This window comes from Acanthisitta chloris, unplaced genomic scaffold (assembly GCF_000695815.1).
Source record: "Acanthisitta chloris isolate BGI_N310 unplaced genomic scaffold, ASM69581v1 scaffold7054, whole genome shotgun sequence".
NCBI lineage: Eukaryota > Metazoa > Chordata > Aves > Passeriformes > Acanthisittidae > Acanthisitta > Acanthisitta chloris.
The window spans coordinates 31589-54259 of NW_008670866.1; the positions used below are offsets into that span (position 1 = coordinate 31589).

The window sequence follows — 22671 nt, forward strand, 5'->3', positions numbered from 1 at the left end:
ATCCTGCCTTAAAAACTGGTTAAAATGTATGTTTGAGTTACTATTTTTATGGACAGAACAACTCTAAGATGCCACAAGCAGCACTGCAGACATATCAGGAAAATGAAACCTTATGATTTAAGTGGTCTCAGAGTTTTGAGGAAAGCTCCAGGCAGAGAAGGCTCCTTGAAGTACTTAGGGTTTGAGGGCTTTCACCACGAGGGGGAGAGACTCTCCCAAGTTTCCTGTAGCTGTCTCCTGGGCCAGTAGCAGGGTCTCCCTGGTGTAAAAACAGCTTAGGGAAAGGCTTGATGTGGTGTTAATGACAGCACGGCCAATGTAACATGGCAGTCCTGTTCCACTTACTGCTGTGAATGCCATGGCAGCAGCTGTGACTCCTGTCAATAATTCTTAATTTTCTTGTGTAGCTGGAGGTGTAAGGAATTGATGGGTTACATGAGGTCTCCATATAGTCAGTACTGTTAGTTTTGCCTGTATACATTCTTAATTTCTGTGCAAAATAAAACTCCTGCTTAGACCTGTACTGTTATCACATATAATGATGAAATTCTGACAGACAGGAGCTCTCCTAGTCACTATTTAATCCAGAAGTACTCAAGAATGGATTTCTGTTGGAAGTACAGAAATAACAGATCATACTAGCACAGGGAAGGGGCAGACATTAACATGGTCACCATACTGTAGGAGTACCATGTGATTAGCATGTCCAACCTGAGGCTGCTTTAGTGTCCTGGAATTTGGAATAGCCTCCTTCCTAATCCTACTCAAGGCTTAGCATCAAATAATCTTTTGCTCTCCTTGGATGTCTACCCATGAATTTTAGTTCATGCTAACACATAGGCAGTAAAATGTGAGGCAGTGGGTCTGAGGTTATTCTGTTTGGCTCAGTCAACGTAAGTTTGGACCTCAGTGACTACACATTACTGAAACTTCTTGCGAGTTGATGTGCTCAACAAGTCTTTGCAAATATTCTAACTGGCGCAGTCAACTGACTCATTTCAAATAATAAAGGGCAAGTGCATAGTTTACGTGTCTGAAATGAGTTTCTTTAATTGCTGACTGAATATTGCAGTCATTATTTTACAAAGAACATTAGCCCCAACTGTGATGCTGGGGAGTTTGTGGTGTTTCTGCTTTAATTCCATTTAAGTCAATAGAACTGCTCTAGAGAAAAGCAGACTGCAGATAATCATACAAAGTCCACTTTTCTTCCTTTGAAGATAGATGGGGTGCCAGGCTTCTTATTCTGGAAAGATCCCTTGATAATATTGAACATGGGATCTCTAAGTGTTCCCTGTTGTATTTTCAAATATTTTTCTTTCTTTTTTATTTCATCCATGCAGTAAATTATAAGTTCAAATTAAAATTTATCCTTTTTCTTTTCCTACTTACTGTGACATTTCACATCAGTCTTGTTTGTGTGAGAAGACCCTTCATTTATTGGAATATTATTTATGTTGCTTAGTTATTTATCACTTACATTTTTGAATATCTGAGGAGTCAGTTGTGTCCTACCACCCGAGTGAAGCAAAGTGTTGTACAAATACAGAACAGGTGCCTGCCACAGAAGCTTGCAATTTTTTTTATCATTTATGAAATAGTTTAAGAAAGGTGTTAGTGTCAGACTACTTTGTTTTATCCACAGGCCATGGATAATACAAGCAGTGTCTGTCAAGCATCAATCTCTTACTTTTTCAGTAGGCATAGACTTTTTTTAGCCTGACTTCTCTAATAGCAGTCATATGAAAGCTACTTAAATTAGTTATGCAATTAGTGCAAGGATGTTAGGTAACTCTCAGACTACATTTTGCAATAAGAGTGTAAAGTAATTGATGCATTTCTGTGGCTTAATCTCCAAGGAGCTGATTGTAGGAATGGTTCTTCCTGGTCACTGCATAGTGTGTGTGTGGTCTGCACTTATGGTCTTAGCGGATGTCTTCTGTACATTTACCAGCAGTTCTGGGTAAACAAAGTTGTGTCATAATTTTAAAAAATTCAAAAGTTATGCAAAATAAAACCAGAAAAATTATAATGGTGCTTAGCAGCACTGCTTAATAATGAAACTTCTGGCATTTTTTTTTTTTAAACCTTTTTTAACAGAAACTTTCAACTGCCATTAAAATCTACTTCAAGTTGAGACTTAGCACCTAGCCTGTAAAAATAAAAGCAAGGGTGAGAGAAAGGAAATATGTGCAGTTGAAAACATAAAAAGGAGAGATTAGACTGGCAATGAGTGATTGTTTGTGTTTTGGCTTGTTCTTATTCCCCAGTCATGTAGTCTTAAAAATAAATAAATCACTGTAACCACTTGTTGGTGCACTTTTATGAGTCCTGACTTGTGATATATGAAGTATTTGTAACAAATCTAGGATTTTTTTAAAAAAAATTTGCAATACTAAAAAATAAAAAGAACACAGCCATGATGAAATTCCACATTTCTGCTCTTGGACTAAATTCTCCTGCTTTAGATAGCAATTAAAACATCATGCATCATTACCACAAATAATAAATGTAGATAATACAAATGTATTATCTGATGAATCATAAGTAATTGAGATAATACTTTCATTAATAACCTTCTGAAACAAGTATTTTTTTTACTGTGATGAACTCTTGGAGTACAAAGAGACCAGCTGTGTCCAAAATGGAGTGCATTGTACAATTCTCAGACTAGAACTTACATATGTATATAAGAACCAGTCTGAGAAATTTTTTTTTTCCAGTATTTCATGGATGAGGTTCCTGTACTGATTAGAATGGTTACCAAAATACTTGACATGAGATTGCAAAAGAAGCAATTATGTTTTCACCCTCATTTAACAGGTGAAACCATCTCCCTACACTAGGAAGATCTCACCATTAAAACTGAAATCCAGTTAACTGACTTAAAAATGTCACTATGTGATAAAAAGTGCTCGGTTTTGCTGATCAGTTATTCCAGTGAGTGACTATTGGAGAGGACTCTCCTTGCCCAGTGAAGCGTATTTCAGGCTTAGGATCTTGTGCTACTTGAGCAGATCCTCATAAAAGCCAGTAGTAGGTCGTTGTGTTCCAACTGATTGAGGTACAGCTGTGATGTGTAAAAGGGAGGACGGGAGAAATTTGCCATATTGATCTTGGGCTAGAGCTTATGTTGAGAAGAGACATCCTAACATTTATCACTGGGACTGCAAACAAGCCTTGAAGAGAATGACACTCTGAGTACACATACTAACTCACTACATAACCTTTGCCTCTTCCAGTCACTACCAGTGACTTCTGGGGACTGTGTGAGCTTCTGTCTTTTGCTGCTTCCAGCTCCACTCACCACAGTATAATTTTATTTAACTCTTTTTTGCTTTTCTTCTATAGCATGGAGAACCTACGTGAATCAAGGTCCAGAGTGATAGGCTACTTAATGCTGCAGTGGACATGTCTGAGTCCTAGTTTGGTCTGCAGGGGAGATGGTCCTTTTTCCTCTTCTCTATTATCCTAGAAACTCAGTGAAAAAAATACTAAGTCATCTTAATTTTTGTAAAATCTTTTTTCAAAATGTTGATGTCTGTGCTAGTGTGCAGGTCTCTGAGCAGGTCATGCTAATTCTCTTCAGGAGAACGTACTAGGCTCAAAGTCAGCAGGCTTGCAATTCCCATTGTCATTTACACATGTGCAAGGGACTGTGATCTGACAGTATCTGACCTCTGTTGTGTACAAGAAGAAGTGATTATGCGAGGTTCAAAGCAGCAGGGAATTTGATCTGAGACTGTTTTGTCCAAGTAGGACTCTTGTAGCTGATTGTTTTCTTTTGTCCTCTTTGGCTTAATCTGTTGGGAAAAAAGCCCACCAGACCCAAAAAAAAAAAAAAAAAGGCACTCAGAAAAGCCTGCAGATAAAAATTTGTGTCGAAATAATTGGCATTAAAAAAGTTGAGATAAGGTGCATGAAAGGAAGGCATTCTTCTATTATAGCTATGTTGTCTGATCTTTTCCCTGAGAAAGATGGCCATTTAATTTCCTTCTATGCTCCCTGTTGCTCTGAACTATGTGTAAATAAATGTGAAAAAAGAAGAATGCTCCTAAATAGTTTTCACGGGTTCTATGTGTTTGGCATTAGGAAACACATTTCCCTCAATCAAACCCCCATCTTCCTTCCAGTTTTCATCCGTAACTCATCCAGGGTAAATTTAATTTTAAAATTTACCTTGTCTCCATTTGGACAAAGGTTCTTCATGTTGATTTCACTCTCATGAATATCCATAGATGTCAACAAGCACATTCTTTTTCATAGGTACATGAAAGAAACTTTAGCTCCCAAGAATTAAATGCATAATAGTACTGTTTTTGCTCTAGTGTGCAGAACTGGAGAGATAGTAGACATAAAATGGGCAGCACTGATTGAGATTGCAGTTATGCAAAACAGCACTCAGGGTCAGCATGTGCTCAGCTTGAGGTCCAGGTTTTAAACTCATGCTGGCAGATCAACTTTTGCAGTTGTGTTTTTTTTGTATTCAGACCTAACTGCATTCTAACTTGACAGCACACCTTGACAGGTCACCTCAAATCCTGTGTTCAGTTTTGGGCTCCCCACTGCAAGAAGGACATTGAAGCATTGGAACATGTCCAGAGAAGGGCAACAAAGGTGGTGAAGAGTCTAGAGAACATGTTTGATGAGAAGCAGCTGAGGGAGCTGGAGGTGTTTAGCCTGGAGAAAAGGAGGCTCAGGGGGGACCATATCACTCTCTACGACTACCTGGAAGAAGGTTTTAGTGAGAGGGAGGTTGGTCACTTCTCCCAGATAACAAGTGACAGGACCAGAGGAATTGGCCTCAAGTTGCACCAGAGGAGGATTAGATTACATATTTGGAAAAATTTCTTCACTGAAAGGGTGGTCATGCATTGGAACAGGTTGCCCACGGAAGAAATCACCGTACTTGGAAGTGTTCAAGAGGTGTGTGGATGTGGCACCTGGGGACGTGGTTTATTGGAGAACATGGCGGTACTAGGTTAATGCTTGGACTCAACAATCATAGAGGTTTTTTCCAACCTTAATGATTTTATCGTTCTGTGATTCTATACCATCAGGTAGTTAAGATAGTGAACATCTCTCAATGAAATGTTGAAGTTCAAAATGAGTTTATTGAGGCTAATGATAGTTATCCATGGTCTTTGGACATGCAGGCCAGAGAGGAAGAAGGCAGAAAGGCTTGTGCATTCCCAACGGATTGTAGTATAAGACTATTTCAGACACAGTGTAGTGAAGAGTTAAATAGCCAGTGTGGTCCAGCAGTCCTAGTGCTGGACTGGAACTCAGAAGTTGTGATACTGTTCCTGCTTTTGCCATTGACTTCTATTCACAACTGCCTTCCTCCCCATTCTTACCCGTCATTTATCTGTCTTGTCTATTTAGATTGCTGAAGGAGCTGTCTGTTCTCTACATGTCTTGGACACCTCACATGTTAGACTTAGTGTCAAAATATAATTAATGGCATTAAAATGAACTGTTCTTCATTTGATACTGATTGGTTAACAGAATACCTGACTTGCTTACCATTTGGTGGTGATAAAAGGAGTTAGTGGACGTGTATTTTTATCAACTGTTGTACTGAGCTTGAGAATCTACAATGTGAAAAATACCATGAAAAATTTAAGCACGTTTTCTTTTTCTCCTGAATTCTCTGTGACTACAGGTATTGCAGCTGGGCTCTGAAATCCTCCCACAGTACAAACAAGAGGCACCAAAGACTCCACCGCATATAATTTTGCATTATTGTGTTTTCAAGACTACCTGGGACTGGATCATCTTGATTTTAACCTTCTACACTGCTATTTTGGTCCCTTACAATGTCTCCTTTAAAACCAAACAGAACAACGTGGCATGGCTAGTAGTCGACAGCATTGTAGATGTCATTTTTTTGGTCGACATTGTGCTTAATTTCCATACCACCTTTGTGGGGCCAGCAGGAGAGGTGATCTCTGACCCCAAGCTGATTCGCATGAATTACTTGAAGACCTGGTTTGTGATCGATCTGCTCTCGTGCTTGCCATATGATGTCATCAATGCATTTGAGAATGTCGATGAGGTCAGTATACTATTTCCACCCATTAATTGTTACTTAATGATTGGGGGAAGGTGGGGGAGAGAAGAAAAAAAATGTGTGCTTTTAAATGCAGTGAGTTGTTGTACGTATGCCTCTAGTAGCTGCCCACAGCACACATAGAAGTTTGCTAATGAGTCCAGCCAGAAGGGTCATTCTTTAGCTGCCCTGGGAGAGGCTGTGATTTTTGGTATTAGAAATTTGCGTTTATTTTCCTTCATTCTGTATCCTCAGAGTTCAGGAGGACAGGCAGAAGCAGACAGCAGGGCCTCTGTACAGCACGGAGGAAAACTACTCCATCTGACTTAGCATGAATAGCTTGAACCGGCATGTCAGGACACTTTCTCAGGGGAGGCTGCTCTTGCTTTCTCTGTTGACCGAACAGGGCACGTCTGCTAATGGCAATTCTTCACATGAACAACTGGGAAGTAAAATATACTTTTGTCAGCTGCTTCTAATACACTGTAGCAGATGTCAAAGAGGCAGGCAGTGACTCACTAAGTCTTAGACCACCAGAAAGCACAGTGTGGATATCTGGTGATCTATGCAGCATTGTTTGGCAACAGTTGTTTTAGAGAAAGGCAAGGCAATTGAAGATGCTTGCTTGATAATTTCATAATTAGATCAAATGGTTGGGAGAAATATGGAAGTCTAGACTCCTCAATTCTTGTTCATTTCTTTGGGAACAGGTCACAAGCCAGTGAAAAACCTAACATTCGGACACTTGAAGCCACAATACTACCCTGTTTTAACTACATATTCTCTTGGATCAGTCTGCCAAGAAAATATTCCTAAACTAAATATATTAATGTTCCAAACCTAAATAGTTCAGAGAGTTATTGAATTGTTAATAAAATCTTAAAGAGGATTTCAGCAGTCTGCTTTCTGGTTGCATGTTATAAAATCTGTACCATCCACTAATTGTGTGTCTGAATTTTTCTGTGACACGTAGCATGCAGATTCACAGGATGGCTGGGGTTGGAAGGGATCTCTGGAGATCATCTAGTCCAACTCTCCTGCTAAAGCAGGTTGCACAGGATCATGTCTAGGCAGGTTTAAATATGTCCAGAGAAGGGGAAAGATTGCATATATATCTCATCAGGGTTTAGGACTCAATTTTTAGCCTTTAAAATTTAAATTTTATGAGTTCTTTTAAAATGTGTCCATGTTATAGAGGACAGCCTAGCTATCAAAAGAAAGTTATGCCAAGTGAAATATATGGGCAAAACCAAAAACGCAGTACATTAAAAAATACATTATGCAGGTTTTTATAAAATTTAAAGTAGTTTTCTCAGTGACTCGAGGACAAGTAGGCAAACTATTGAATGTGGTGGAAAAAACATGATGTTATTTGAGATTTTATTCCCTAGAGAAGTTTTCATTTTATATCAAGCTACAGACTGAAATAACACAAAAGCCTTGTGAGACCTGTCCTTAAATATTTGTTTGCCATATAAAGGACCCAGTCTGCAGATTATTCTGCAAGGCTTTCACATATTACTTTACTGTGGCACTGATAAAGCAATGGAAGGAGTGATATGTCAGTTTCTGACATTTAGACTGAAAGAGTAAAAATAATAAATAAAATTTTAAAAAAGAAGAAATGAAGCAAGAGATAAAAAACCAGGAAGGAAGCTTTTTTCACCCACTGCAGTGGTAGCAACCTGGTGATGGTTTTGCTGGAGGAACATTTTGTAACTTTAGTTTGGTGATGTGACCTACAGAACATCCCTGAGGAAAATGTCTATACCAGTGACTGTGACAGCCCATAAGCTGAGCACAGGTGCTTTTGGACCCATGGTAGCAATTCTACAGAGAAATTCTTGTGAGTTTGAATTTCTCCAGGTTCTCCATCTCAGTGTTTCCTTGTAACAATGAGAAGCTGATTGGCACTTCAGTGTATGGCTCTTCAACAGTTTCCTTAATCAGTACAACAGTGTTAATTTTAGTTATTTTACTATCATGCCCAAGGAAAAAAAACCCAACATTTTTCTTGATGCTCTCCTTTCAAGACTGTTCATCTCTATTTCCCTTAGTGGGTTCTGACATTTAGTTGGTATAAATCATTGTAGAGCTCGTTAGAGCAGAGTTTCCACGGGTGTAAATTGCTGTACTTCTGTTAAGGGCTCATAGGCTGCTTTACAGGACCCGAGGGGCTGTGCCAGCAATGCTGGCAGACTAGCACAGTGCATATCAGGTAAGGGTTTAGGACAGTGTATGCTGATCACCGTTTCATGAACTGCCTGTAGAGAAAAACATAACCTTTTATTAAAGAAGAAAAAAATAAAAGCCACATTGAAAGTAGAAAATCTTTGCCTTGTATCTTCTTCTCTGTTGTGTGGAGCATTCCCATGTGGTTCAACTCCCTTTCTTACTGGTTTAAATTATACCTGTCCCTTGCCCTGGATTATACACCATATTACTTCACCATTGGATGAAGTTGGGTGCGAGGTTGTGCTGCAATTGTTTTATCTGTGTGTCACTTTGATATTGCTAAAGGGAATTCCCTTGGAGCCATGGCACTGGCGTTAGTAGGTGGCCATGGCTGCTGTAGGTTGCTTTTTTCTGTGAGTCGTAATATGAATTGCCAGAGATTAAACAATACCCAGTGCCAACAGTGCTGATAAAATGAGAGGAAGGATATTTTTCCTGTGTTAATGTTTTCGGCGTATGATTTTAAGCGGGAGGAAACAGAATCCTGTCTTGATTGAAGTCCCTGTAGTGAAGGGGGAGTGGGGCAGGTGGAAACTTGCTTGTTTTTCTGCCTGCTGTCGTTATCTGTTAAAAAACCCCATCACTAAAGACACTAAGGATGTCATGGAGGAACTAACTTGACAAGTCAATTAGTTTTTAAGAATCCTGTAATTACTGTGATGGAGACTAATTGATTTGCAAGGGACATAGGAGCTGGAGTGCTGAAGAAGTATAAAACTGTATAATGGGTTATTGAGGCTTTTTTTGGCTCTGGGCGATTTTGAGACTGTCCCATCACTTAGCTTTTGATAGATTAATGGTGAAAGCATTTTTGTCATCTTTAAAATGATCCACTAATATAAGAGTAATTTTAATAGATGAAACTAGAGTTTGACAAGCAGATACTCAATTAAAAAAATTCTGGTATTGGATTTTTTTCTATTTTGAAATAACTTTTTGTTTTGCAATTTACTTCATTATTCCATTATAAGGCATAATAGAAAATATTTTCTTGATACAGAATTGAGTGCGACTTCTGTGTTTTTCAGTCAATTTCAAAATTCTTTGGGTTTGTTGCAGTTTGGAACATTAGTGTATTTCCAATCCACATTTTTCAATATAATTGAAATTCCAGTTTCCTCTCTGCATGGTTGAGAATATTTTTGTCCATGAAAATAATTTGAATTCATTAACTATTAATCAATACAGCTATTAATAACTACCGTTAATTCAAGAGGCACTTAAGTATGAATAGCCACATTCTACAGATGGAACAGGAAAGAAAAAACATTAATGTCTTTGTTCAAGGCCATATAATTAAATATGAGACTATATGAAGCTTCTGATCTCAAGTGCTGTGCTCAAACAGACATCTCTTTTCAGACGTGTACAGAATTCAACAAATGAAGGAAGGAGTAGCTGTAGAGAAATTTCTATTGTTACCCAAATGAAAAGTTAGAAATGTTTCTCCTGGCTTTTCTATATGGGAAGCTAATTATACAGTTAAGTATTAATTACTTTCTTGACCTGCCATAGAACTTCAAAAGAAGAAAATATACCCCTGAGTGATGAATCAACTTAATGTTAGGCTTGAACCTTCTATTGTGAAGACAATACATCATTCTGTAATTTAGTTAAAGTAAGAAAAGAAAATATTGGTCTAACATTTACACAGCCCTTGAAACACGTGTTGTCAATGTCTTTTGCATTTGAATGATCACAATACATTTGTCAGTAATCCTTTACAATAATTAGTATTATTCCTCACTTAAGGAAATACCACCTACTTTGGAGGATAATGTTATCTTTTTGTGTTGAGACATCAATCAGTAAATTTAACAAGAACCAGGCTTAAAGAAAATTCCACAATTTTTGCCAAGAACAGTGCAATTTAAGACTTTGAATTCCAAAGGGTATTTTTGCAGTGTCAGCTTGAGCAATTTTATACTGTGGTTTTCGGCCATAATACCATAAGATAGAATTTATATTGGAAAAAATTTGACTTACTGCATGTGATGCTGTTGTGAAATCTCATGGTAGGAGTGGAATCCAGTCATGTCACCACCATATAAATCTCTGAAGTAGGGAGTTTGTAGTAGTAATTTCTATCTGTATTTGAACAGAACACTATGATAAATTGTTGGCTGGTGCCAAATTGAGAACCATAGATCACTGTATTAGTTGAGGTAGAAGAGAAATAAATGCACAGTAAAAGATCATCAGGAAAGATATATTCAATATAAATGATCTAGTGTTCACTTAAGTGGATGACTAATAGTGAAGCTTCTATGTAGGCAAAGGAGATATACAGCTTTGAATGGACAAAATTTCTGATGATAAAAGTTCCAGAAAAAACCACAATCCAGAAGTAATAGAAGTAAATTATTAAGCTATTTAGTGCTAAGTGAGCATGGTGTAGCTGGAAAGTAAACAGTGACGAAAGAGGAAAAAATGAATGTGTTGCTGGTCAAATTGTTGGCAACTCTCTGAGGCAGTACTTTTGCAATAGATTAATTTAAACCTTATTAGTGGAATAAACTCTCATGCTAATACAAATTAGCTATCTAGGAATTACTGAAGTAGCTACACTGGAAAGCATGCAACTTTCCCAGACTTTTTTTTATCATTGCATGCAATACAGGGCAAGGGAATAAGTGATCATATTTGCAGTTTTATGGAATAAACAGGCACCTATAAAGAAGTATTTTGGGTTAGATGAATTTTGCAAACTGGAAAATATAATTTAAAAATTATTTTTAAACTGTAAACAACTGAGTAATATGAAATCACTTCGGAACAGTAGTTCACCACTCTTACTTGGGTCTGACCAATTAGGCAATGCTGTGTTTTGAGGGTATTGATAAATCTAATAATGAATGGCTAAATAAAATTTCAAAGTAGTCATAACCTACGTTCTATGTAATGTCTATAACGTATCATGGAATATGATCCAGTCATAGAGGAAATGTCAGCAAGTTGTGGTTCTTGGATGTGATGAAAGCAGATGAGAAGGGATTAGTGAGACCCTGTGGACTGGGTGACTCCTTACTGGGGCTTCTGGGGAGGAATCAAGCAATTGGTTTACTGCATCCAAGTGGGGCAGTGGGAGGGCTGAAATATGGGCCTTGGACTGGGGGCATGGTGATGAAGAAGGTCTATTAGGTTGAGTGTCCCCTTGTGAAAGGTCCCTGAGAAATAGGACAAAGCGCAAGGGAGGTGTGAGCTGTGGGCTGTAACCTGCCAGAGACCCTTGGAGCATGGCTAAGGGGCCTGTTGGTGTGGCTCCTGGGTTTGGAGTTTCAGAGGGAGCTTGGGGGCTTTGAAGTGTGGAAGAAGGGGCGTGCAATGGGAAGGAAAGGTGGTGGTGAAAGAGAAGGGCTGCTTGTCTGACTTCTGTAGATTACTCTGTCGTGCAGCAGGCTCCAACGGGCTGTGCCAGGCAGGAATTATTCCTTAATAGGCAGGTAGGTGGAAGGAGTATTTGGGGAAATGCAAATGGGGTAAAGCAGATTCCTGAGGTAAAGTGGGTGGCCAGGATGTAAGACAGGTAGGCAAAGAAACACTTTCTGTTCAGTCTCTTGAGGGTTTCAGTGAGGGTGTCTCTTTTTTGTCTACTTTGTTCCACACCTATCCCCCAGCTTTTTCCCCCCCCAATCAAATATGAATTTCTCTAACTTTTCTCCTTAAAAACCCAACTTCCATGGTACCAATGAACATGCTACCTTGTGAAGGGGCAGGTTGCCTTTTCCCCTTCTGTTTTCCGAATTGTGTTGGTGTTGTATGTAGGTGCTGCGGAGTTCTTACACCTTTTAAGCCATTCAGGGTTTAATTCTCTCCTCTGCTGTAAGCCTGCTTAAGGTGTTTATTGAGTCTATTTAAATTCTGCTACCTTCCCTGGTCTTCCCTAGGTTCATACACCTTGGAGGCTCAGAGACATGTAATCTGTCTACTGATGGATAGCCCCTCACAAAAGAGAATACCAGAGGAGAATGCTGAACTTAGTCCATAGGTTCTGCTGTGGCTGTTAAGATGCCAATTAACTCCTTCCCTACTGCACTACTAATATTCAGATTAGTCTTTTTGCTAAGTCAGAGATGAGGGTAAGGATGGATAAGTAAGGGTGTTATTGGATTTCAGGGCTACTTCTTCATATCTTTGAAAGTCATGGTTTATCATTCTGTTAAAGAGAAAAGAGTAGTTTATACAAGCTATTCAATCTGTATAAGGCTAAAAGAATTAAAATGCTGAATTACATTTTCAGTGGTAACATATGGTCTTTGTCCAGGAAAGAAAACTAATTGAATGTATTAGATTCTGAATTATTTCCAAAAGCTGCTGTTAGAGTGAGACTTACATTGTATAGAAAGGGAAGCATGTTTCAGAGACAGGGATCAGTTACTCTATTCTTTTTCCCCCATTCAGTACACTTGTAATGACCAGAGGCAGAAAGTCAGATGAGATGACAAAGGGTATTTATTTGAGTAGCTAAGTGGTTGCTTTATAGTCTATTTCATATTAGGGATGGGATTAGAATTGGGAAGATGGAGTGGTATCAGATGTCAGTAACACCAGATCTTATTTGAGTGTTTTGCCTGTTTGAGATATGTAAAAAGCTTCTGGAATTGATGGTTTCCTTGAATCAGAAGCATTCAGAAAGCAGATTGCTGTGTATTTGGCTTAATTTTTTATTTGCTACTGTGGAAAGCAGGATTTCTTTAGATTACTTGTGTGTTAACTTTAGTCTTGTTCTTCCTCTCAAAGTAAAAAAAAAAGTTTGTTTTCTGGCTTTGTTGCTTTTCTGAGTGTGCATGTGTGCATGTAAGGCAAGTGTGGACATACAGTTTTACAAATGAAAAATCAGCCTTCCCATCTCTTCTCACACCCTGTGCTCTTACACATGCATTATTGCTGTTTCTTCTTCAGTTCTAACCAAGCTCACAGATGTCTGACTAAAATAAGCTTCAGGAGTCTAGAGATTGTTTTCTTCAGTGCTGAAAACCACAGCAGTATCCAGAGGGCTTAGATATTGATTTTGACCTGTGCTCATTACGTTATCTCATCAGTTGGTTGCTAAAAATGGCAGTCTCTAGGTAAGGTCATGTTCTCAGACCTAATTAGAACAATCAGAAGAGGCAAATGACAGGAATGAGAAGTCCTAATAATGACCTGACAGGGCAGCCATGTGAGTGCAGGTAGCCAGAGCCAGGCTGAGAACCAAGTGTCAAGGAAGAAGGCAGTGCTGTCCGTGGCTCTTGCCTCACTTACAGTAGTGATACATTTGGTTCATTGCCTCCCCTTTTTGAATAAATAATTTATTTTTTTGGTCTGTTTCATTCTCTTTCTTTTAATGGTTAGCTTTTAGTCTTCTGCATCTCCCTTGGAGATGAAGCCTGAACTTTAGCAGTTACGTATGAGAGGAAAGTGCTGGAAAACTTAGAGAAGATTTGTGCCAATACTGACTATTTCTCTTTTTAAAAATAGATAGTAAGTAGGAAGTAAATTATCCTTCCTTTGGGCCTAGAAAAAGTTCTTAATGCTTGGGTTAAGTGCATTTTCTTTCTGTACATGTAGAAAATGAATAATGGCCTAAAGAGTGAATACTGTTATGCAGATTGAATCTATTACTAAAGTGCTAGTGCTACTGCAGCTGTAGGAGGAGGGATGAAAGTTGCATTTTAGTTCTGTTCTAAAGCTGTTCATCCTACATCTTGTTTCAAAGGGAAAATGACTTATTTCTCACTTTTTTGGGGGGGAGGGGACTGCAATTAATTTGTATTGCTATTTAATTTAAAAATTAAATTTTATTGTTCTTTGAACAATTTGTATTTTTTCTAGGTGGAATTTTATTATTCAGTCAATGGAGTTGAATCTTGCATGACAAATGAACAGCAACTGTTTTTTTATTTGTAAAGCGTCTAGCACTGTAGTGTCCACTGTTATTGTTCTTGAGGGCCATAATGACACAACTAAAAGCAATTATTTTGCTTACAGCCCTTATGCTTTCAAAACACTTCACAGTGTCTCTATTTTTCTGGTTGTGGAAGTAATGGCACAAATCTTATGTTGTGTGATGCAAAGCTAGAGCCAAAACATGGATATCCTAGATCCTATATTTGGAAAGAAGATTACTTACATGGGTGAGATACCAGTGTAAGACAAACGGGTGCACTGATAGTAGATCAGGTCTTGCAGAAAACAATGAGATACTGTGCACTTTTAAACAGATTTTCTTCTGTGTCTAGTGAGTAGATTTGATTACTGACAAATTATACATGGAAAATTACTTTTGGCAGTATTTCATGGACAAACTTACGAAGCATTCTCTTTGAATGTAAAATGTGGATCCTTCTTTCCTCTAAGACTGAGACTGGTCTATTTTTCTGTTGTGTTTGAGGTGCAGTTCCACTCTGCAAAGACTGAGTAGAAGGAAAGGACCAGGGAGTGGTTTTGTTTATTATTTTAAGAGATTTTGACATTCAAGTTTGCTCAGTCAGGAACTACAGAGTTACGTCTTCAGGGCTCAGTGCTTTGAGCTTGCCCTTTGGTTTGGAGGAGGCTCACTACACATTTTCCATCTTTATGCATCAGCCATCACTGGCAGTGAAATTAAACCTGCCAGCCTATGAAATATTTATCAACATGTATGCAGGTATCAGCAGTAGATTTTTTATTTTAGTGTCATTCAGTTACTTCAAACAATTTGAAATATAAATGTGTGTGAAATTCAGCATTTTTTGATATATTTGACTAAGCACTGCATATTTAAGTAAGGGCTTTACCTCTGTAACAAATTATAGTAAAAATGTGTTATGTGCCTACTCTGGCCATATAACAGATTTCTTGGCTTTTGCTTAGCCCCAAGGGAAGGTTTCTGTTGGACTGAGTACAAAATGGTTGGAACTATGTCAGAGCAGATCAGACACTGGTGAAAGTTCCTGGGATATTACTTAGTCTTGTAATTTCTGTGACTGCCACATACATTCCTTATGGTGATACTGCAGAGAAGAGCATCTCAGGCGCCTGCTTGGGACTTGTAGTGCAATTTCTAGCTCTTTATGAACTGATTTTCATATTCTGACTTTGGGCAGAAGGAGCTCTTGGTGTCTCTTCATCTGCCTCTCGAAGCTGATAGGAGTAGCAGAGCTAAGAGGGTGGGACATGCATCAAGAAAAGTAAATCGAGTTCAGGCTCCTTCGCGTGACATCGGGGAGCCATCTGTATGATAAAAGCATGAAAATAATCTGCATCGATAAGAGCATTAAAATGGACAGTAATCTAAAAGGACAGTTCTATTTTGGAAAGTAGTAATCTAAAATTATCAATTTTGAACCCAGCAGATCTATCCCAGTGAGTTTTAAACTAAAACTTGCTAAATCTAATGTCAAAAAACTGTTTTAAAGTATTGGAGAATGATCTGATTTTTTTTCCTACCATATCATCTATGAAACAGTCTGTTAAGTTTCATTTGTTTATTCCCATTTGAAATTCTGTCACTTAGAAATTTTTAAGAGAGTTATATGAATAATCATTTCCCTGGGCATTTTTTGCTCTTGATAGTGATCCATTTAGAGCAGACAAATCCTTTCCTCTGAGCAAATCAAAGAGAAATTAGTGTTAATGATGAAATTAAAAAATGGGGTTTTTTTAATAGCTTTTTCTGAACTTTTAGAATCTTATTTGCAATGAAGTCAGGTGAAGTATTATGAGTGATTTGTATATTAAATGCATCATTTCAGTGCAACCAAATCAAATATATATTGTCTGTGAATAAATAAGTTCTTTTTGTACCAAAAGCCTTGCTGTCTCTGGTCAGAATTTGGTAGAATCACTTTCTCCCAAAGACGCAGTTCAATCCCATTTTAAATGTTTTTACAAAATTGCTTTTTTGTGAGTTTCACAAGACAAATGGACATAAAGCAGTTTGCCTAAAATAATTTAGATCTAATGTCATATATTTTATTTCGTATTCCCATTTTTCATATCCAATTTCTTAAACTCCCCTTCAGTGATTTTTTATTTTGTCAAGTATTTCTAATATTTTAATTTTTTTTAAACTTTTTTTTTTGTCTCCCAATTAAGAATTAGCCAAATTCTGAACTGTTAAGTCCTTCCTGAATCATGATTATTTTTGGCTTTGGTAGGATTCTCACTGACCAACAGCATTTGTTGGTTTTTTTAATCACAGTGATGAGTTTTATTTTAAGAACAAGTTTTTACGCCACTGCTTTTGAGCAGAAATAAAACTGTTTTTCAAATGTTGGGATGGAGAAGTTCCTGTCCTTGCCTGAGACTTGGAAGCACTGTGTGATTAAAGAGCTTGGTTTTGAGACTGAAGCTAAAAGCACACCATTGCTGGAGACCTCTCAAAATGTAAAAAAGAAAATAGTCTTTCACTGTTAAAGTTTGTAAAGAGGAAATGGAAAAATGGGCATTGGTCCTAAGGGAAAAGACCAGAAGGCTGTGTTGTAATGCCAGAATGTTTAGAATGTAGGGACTATATGTGTTTGCCACTCTGGGACTTGCATATCCAATTCTAAAATACAGTTATAATTTATAGTTTTTTATATTTCCCCTTTGTTTTTCCTCTCCATACTGAGGATTCATAAGTACCTGCTTTCCCTCTCCTGGAAATGAAGGCCTTTTGTGTCCTATTTGCCAAGGCTTTGCTCCAATGTTTACAAAACAAAGCCATGTATGGAATGAATGGGAAATGGAAATTAATTTTGTGTAGGAATTTTTGCATGAGTTACTTGAAAGGTTTGGCATAGATAGTCATGAAAAGAATAGTTCACTGGCTCTCTTCTCGATCTCTGCAAATGTCTCTGATTTAAAGGAAGGCTGATTTTTTTCTCTTTTTTTTTTTTTTTTTTCCTGTCTTTTTACTCCTTTCCCCCTGGTTCTGTTAGATCTTGTCCAGACACTTAATAAAAATTGATAGTTTGTTCCCAGGTAACAAATTACATCTGTCTCTGAAAATGAGTCAATGTAATCATGACAAATTCATGAAATAAAGGGGAAATATATTGCTGCAGTCCCGGGCAACATGAGTCAATATGCTTTATGTAATTATTTAATAAAACATCTCTTCTAGTGGATTGAAACAGCCTAAGATACTGAGGCAGTTGTATTTATGCAGGAATAAACAAACTTCCAGTAAAAGCTGGTGACCAGAAGTATGCAATTATGCATTTCCAGAAATACTCATTAAACCAGTCTGCTTAAATTTTAATCAGACTTCTATGTATGAAACAGTCTTGGTAAGAGGAAGTAGAAAAAAAAAAGAACGGATTTTTATGAAAGGCTGTGCAGACCTTGTCATGCCCCACATGGCTTTGAATTTTTTTATTTTACTTCTCGTGCAAATCTGTCTAAAAGCTAACAATGCAAAATCCTACATGCTGGCTTAATTCTGTTTTGTGGGAGCCATATTATTATCAGCACAGAAGTACTGCATAGCTGTCATAAAATGAATATAATGTGGGGATTAGTGAGATGTTTGAAATAGTTAAGCTTTGTGTAGTCCATGTGGGAAATGTCAGAGGACTGTTTATCAGTGCATGAGTTCTTATGGGAAAGTGAAGTCATAGGAAATGCATTGTTACACTGAAAAATTACTGATCACCAGATCCTTTCAATATTTTTTGGCCTTTCTTATTTATCTTTCTCTAAGCTAAGTATTGCAAACTGTGTTGTATCTGAGACATTATATCCAATGTGCTGCCTTGGAATGCACAACCAGATGTGCAATAGGCAACCTGTCATTTGAAGATTTTGCAAATGTGTTTGTAGACTTATTCAAATAGCCTGAAAAGGGAGTTTAGAGAGCAACCCAAAAAATGTTAGTGGATGAAGACAAGAGTACATATATTTATTCCTGGAATGGGTCCCTAATCTTTTTGTGTTTCACAATCTCTTTTCAGGTGTTACCTGATGACCATTTGTTTGTGATGGATCACCTTGTGTCTTTGGAAACTGCAGTTATGAATATTGTTGCTTTCACGTTAAATTCTAATGGGCGCTGTGCTTTATCCTTCTAGGGCATCAGTAGCCTCTTCAGTTCACTTAAAGTGGTCAGGCTACTTCGGCTGGGTCGCGTAGCTCGGAAGTTGGACCACTACATTGAATACGGAGCAGCAGTCTTGGTTCTGCTGGTGTGTGTGTTTGGCCTTGCAGCACACTGGCTGGCCTGCATTTGGTACAGCATAGGAGACTATGAAGTGATCGATGAGGATACAAACACGATCCGAACTGAGAGCTGGCTGTATCAGCTGGGGATGTCAATAGGAACTCCTTACCGCTTTAACGCATCAGGCTTTGGAAAATGGGAAGGTGGACCAAGCAAAGATTCAGTCTACATCTCCTCCTTGTATTTTACAATGACCAGCCTCACCAGTGTTGGATTTGGGAACATCGCTCCCACCACAGATGGGGAGAAGATCTTTGCTGTTGCTATGATGATGATTGGCTGTAAGTATTAGAGATTCTGTCTCTCTCACACACAACAGCAAGTAGCTGCATATCATGAATACTGATTTCATAAGAACATCTGGAATCATGTCAAATATTATGCAGCAAAAATATTTTTGCTGGCAATATAGGTATTACACACTTTCTTACTGGTTAGTTTTAAATCACAAGCAGGAGTATGGTGACTTGCAAAAATCAGTCATTTTGGGAGGAATATTCTGTCCATATACTCTCAGTATTCTCTTGTAAGTAAACCATAAAATATTTAAAGCCTGAACTGTTAAAAATGAGTGCACCAACCTTTGTGACTCCATTTGGTATGTGGTAAAATCTTTGTATGTCTGAGGGCTGTATATATTGGATAAGTGGGTCGGGGTGTGGGAGGAGGTTCGGGAGCATCATCTTGTAAAGGAGAGAGAACAAGGGCTCTCTAGAAACCACAGACTCCACCGTGGGCTGAGCATACAGACAGATCCTAAAGCACCTGGGGTGATGCTGTCCTTGGGCACCTCTGGCTCACATTTCCTTGTTCCAATGGATACACATTGCCAAGCTGTCCAGTTTTTGGCCGTATTGTTACTGTAATGCAGAATCTGCACTCAAAGTCTACACATTGCCAAGCTGCCCAGTTTTTGGCCGTATTGTCACTGTAATGCAGAATCTGCACTCAAAGTGTCTTGAGAACTACTTGAAGTAAAGAACAATACAGTGGCCACTGTTAAACTAGGTTATGTTTTGCTAGGTGAGAGTGGAATTTGAACCAAAATAAGGAAAAAAAAAATCTTTGTACGTGGAAGAGCATATGAAGAAAGGGAGAAGCTTCTGTACATAATTTTACATCTAGAGAAGAAAGTCATTCCTTGCTAAGCATACAATTAAAACCAAATATATAATGAAACTCAATTAGCAGCACGGTGCCTGTTGTAGAAATGTGAACTTTTGTGTGTCATTTTTGATGTGTCATTTTACAGCAACACTGAAGTCACATACTGAAATTGCATGTGCAGTGTTAAGCAGACTGAAGGTTAGTGAGAAAAAGTAGAAAGACAAATGTTCTTGATTGCATAGGGATTGGGATATGTTAGCTATAAAAACTGTTAATTTTGTTCTAGCTTTTTCCACTGCCAAGAGTCCCATCATCCTAATAACACACCCGCATAGCAGAAGGGAAATTTATATAAAATGTGGAGAAAATGATGCAGTTTCCTCATGAGAGTGTAGCAAAAAACAGGCTTTCAAACATATTTCATGATGAAGGTACCTGTTAATAGGAAGTATCCTAATCTTTGGCTTATTGTCTAGAACAAGAATAGCTAGTATTATTCAGTATTCTCATTTAGTACTGTGAATACTGAATTAACATCAAGTCAAGAATGTACATAGAGATATTTTGGAGTTGTACACATTCCAATTTTTTCATATGAAAATTTGGTGGAAAGAAATTGAATTTATGCATGATTAATGTTGATAGATATCTGCTTTGAATTCTCAAATTAACTTTAATTTTGTCAGTTGTGAAAAATAATGTTCTGGTAATTTTAAATCTCATTAATGCAATCACATTTGAGGCATGCAATTTTGTTTGCACTTGGACTTCTGTAACCTTACGATTCTAACTCTGTAACTGTGCATCTAAACACCTTTAGCCTATGAATAACTAGTTGGAAACCATTAAAGCTATTCACAATATATGTTTGCAGGAATGGCCACTAGGTGCTTCAGTCTCTGAGTTTACCTCTCTGGATTTTGTAGGGTCCGGACTGCTTTTAACATGCTGAAGTTTTGAACTATGGTCATTCCTCAGGATGGGAGGAACAAAGCTGATTTGTTTCATTTGCAGTTGTTTAGAGCTTAGCTGTTGATAGACATTCTCCCACCATAAAATTTTATGTAAAAATAACATTATTTTGCCAGTAGAATTAAGGTCTCAAATATTGATCTGTGCTTGAACTAGGGTAATTTCTATAAGAATTTAGTCTAATCTGTTGGTTCCTTGGAAGGTACATAGCAAATGTATCAGAGATAGATGTGGGAAAGGGAAAAGAAGTTTCTTGGGTAAAGCTTTTATTTGTGACTCAGAAAAATTCACGTTTCTCCCTGGCCAAGTGACAAGTTTGTTATGAACTGAGCTCCTCACTTGTAACGTATTTGATGTCTATGTGTTCCTATGGTCCTATTTTGCTGATGTCAGATTACATAGGGGCACATTGGGCAGATTGAGGCTGTGATGTCCAAAGCATTAGAAGTAAGTGATATCAAATCAGTTCTGCTAATGTATTACTACCCAGTAATAAAAGGAAAGGGTATATGATTTCTTGTTCATGCTTTGTCATTAACACTGCATTTATTTTAGTACCTGTCTAATGATGCATTTTCAAGAACAACTGCTCTCTTTCAGTAGCACAAGGAACAGCATTTTCTTTCCATGAAGGATGCAAAGAGAGCCTAGTTGTTTGACTCTCTAAAAGTTCAGTTGTTGATAGGTGGGATTTGCTAAGTCCAGCCACAAATATATCACTCCATTGACTTCTTCCCTTCTAAAGGATAAGTCTTTTAGACCTGTGTTGATTTATCTTGGTCTTAACGTGGCTAGCTATAGTCTGGGCAAAAATGCATACCTTTATATTAAAATAGTCCTGTGTAGTAAGTAAAGCAAATTTACAAACCTTTCTTTATGAAATTGAAGCAACGCTGTCACTTTTTCTTTTAGTATGTTACCATTTCTGTTTGGTTGAGTAAGACAGTATGTTAACAAGATTGTTCTTTGAGGTTCCAAAACTCCCACTGTAGTGCCATCAAAACCAAATAGTATTTGGGGACAAATGTATAACAGCCAGGATTAATATTTCTAAGTGATTCCAGCAAAATTTTATTTTAAATAAGAGGGTTATTTTTTCCCTTTTGGGTAATTAGCCTCCTGTGATTAAATAGTAAAACTTTCATTAGCCTGATGGGGACAGATTTAGATGAGCGGAAAGAAAATTATAGCATTTCCTTCTTTTTGTATATTTTATCCTTTGCTCACTTTGAATAGCAGTGAGTGCTGTGTTAAAAAACTAATGGCTTGCACAATACTGTGGCCAGCTAAGCTTACAGCCACAATTTCATTAGCAAGATCATCTTTGAAATTTTGGTCTTCTCTTTATTTGTAAAGGAAAACTGAGTTTTCTTGAAATGGAGATGGTGATCAACATGTGTCTTCAACCCACACCTTCCTTGCATGGGCTGTATGTGAGGCTGCCCTACAGGCTGTCATACCCCTGCAGTGCACAGCAGGGACTTCTCTCACTGGTGGCTGACCAAGAAGCTACAGCACTGTGGTTCCTGGATCAGTTCAGAGTCAGCGCTGCCTTTGCACCCTTCCTCTGATTATTGGTGTCAATGGTCTTGACTTCAGTTTGCTCCATGAGCTATGCCATTATTGTTTGCTAGGGACACTCAAGAGCTGCTTCCCAGGAATGCAAACGCTGGCATCAAGTGGATGGAAAGGAAGAATTTACTTTTAGAAGTGTGAACTCTTCCTACTCAGTGAACTTAAGAATAAATAAATTATATATATACAGACATACATACATAACATATGTGTATACATACACAGAGAGAGAGGGCATTATGATGCTTAAAACAAGAAGCATACCTGGGGTTTATTTTCCTATGTTTGATATTCTAGAATTATTTTCCATAGAATGGATTTGGTTGTGCAAGGTTCTTGTGTCTCTGGGGAAGGCTGGGCATGGTGTGTGCTACCCTGAGGAGCATTGCCAGGTGGTGTGACTTTGCAAGACTTCCAGGTCCTTGTTTCTAGCACACTTGTTTTTAGTTTTGTTTTGGTTTACTTGTTTTACTGGCTGAGTATCTTAAGTGCTTTCTCAAAAGGAAAGTTGTGAATAGCACTGATACTTTTTTTTTCTTTTGAGAGATGGAACAATGCAAACCTC

The 22671-nt window shown here is 37.9% G+C and overlaps 1 protein-coding gene across 1 annotated transcript in view; it reads left to right on the plus strand.

Annotated features, from left to right (window-relative positions):
- The window catches only part of LOC103801435 (potassium voltage-gated channel subfamily H member 1), a gene marked incomplete at its 3' end in the record, with an annotated part of 37872 nt that extends 19139 nt beyond the window's left edge, over positions 1–18733 (plus strand). Inside the window, exons 5-6 of the mRNA XM_009073850.1 lie at positions 5666–6058; positions 18304–18733. Of these exons, the coding sequence (XP_009072098.1) occupies positions 5666–6058; positions 18304–18733 (823 nt within the window). The remainder of the gene's footprint in view (positions 1–5665; positions 6059–18303) is intronic.
- Positions 18734–22671: the final 3938 nt, after the last annotated feature.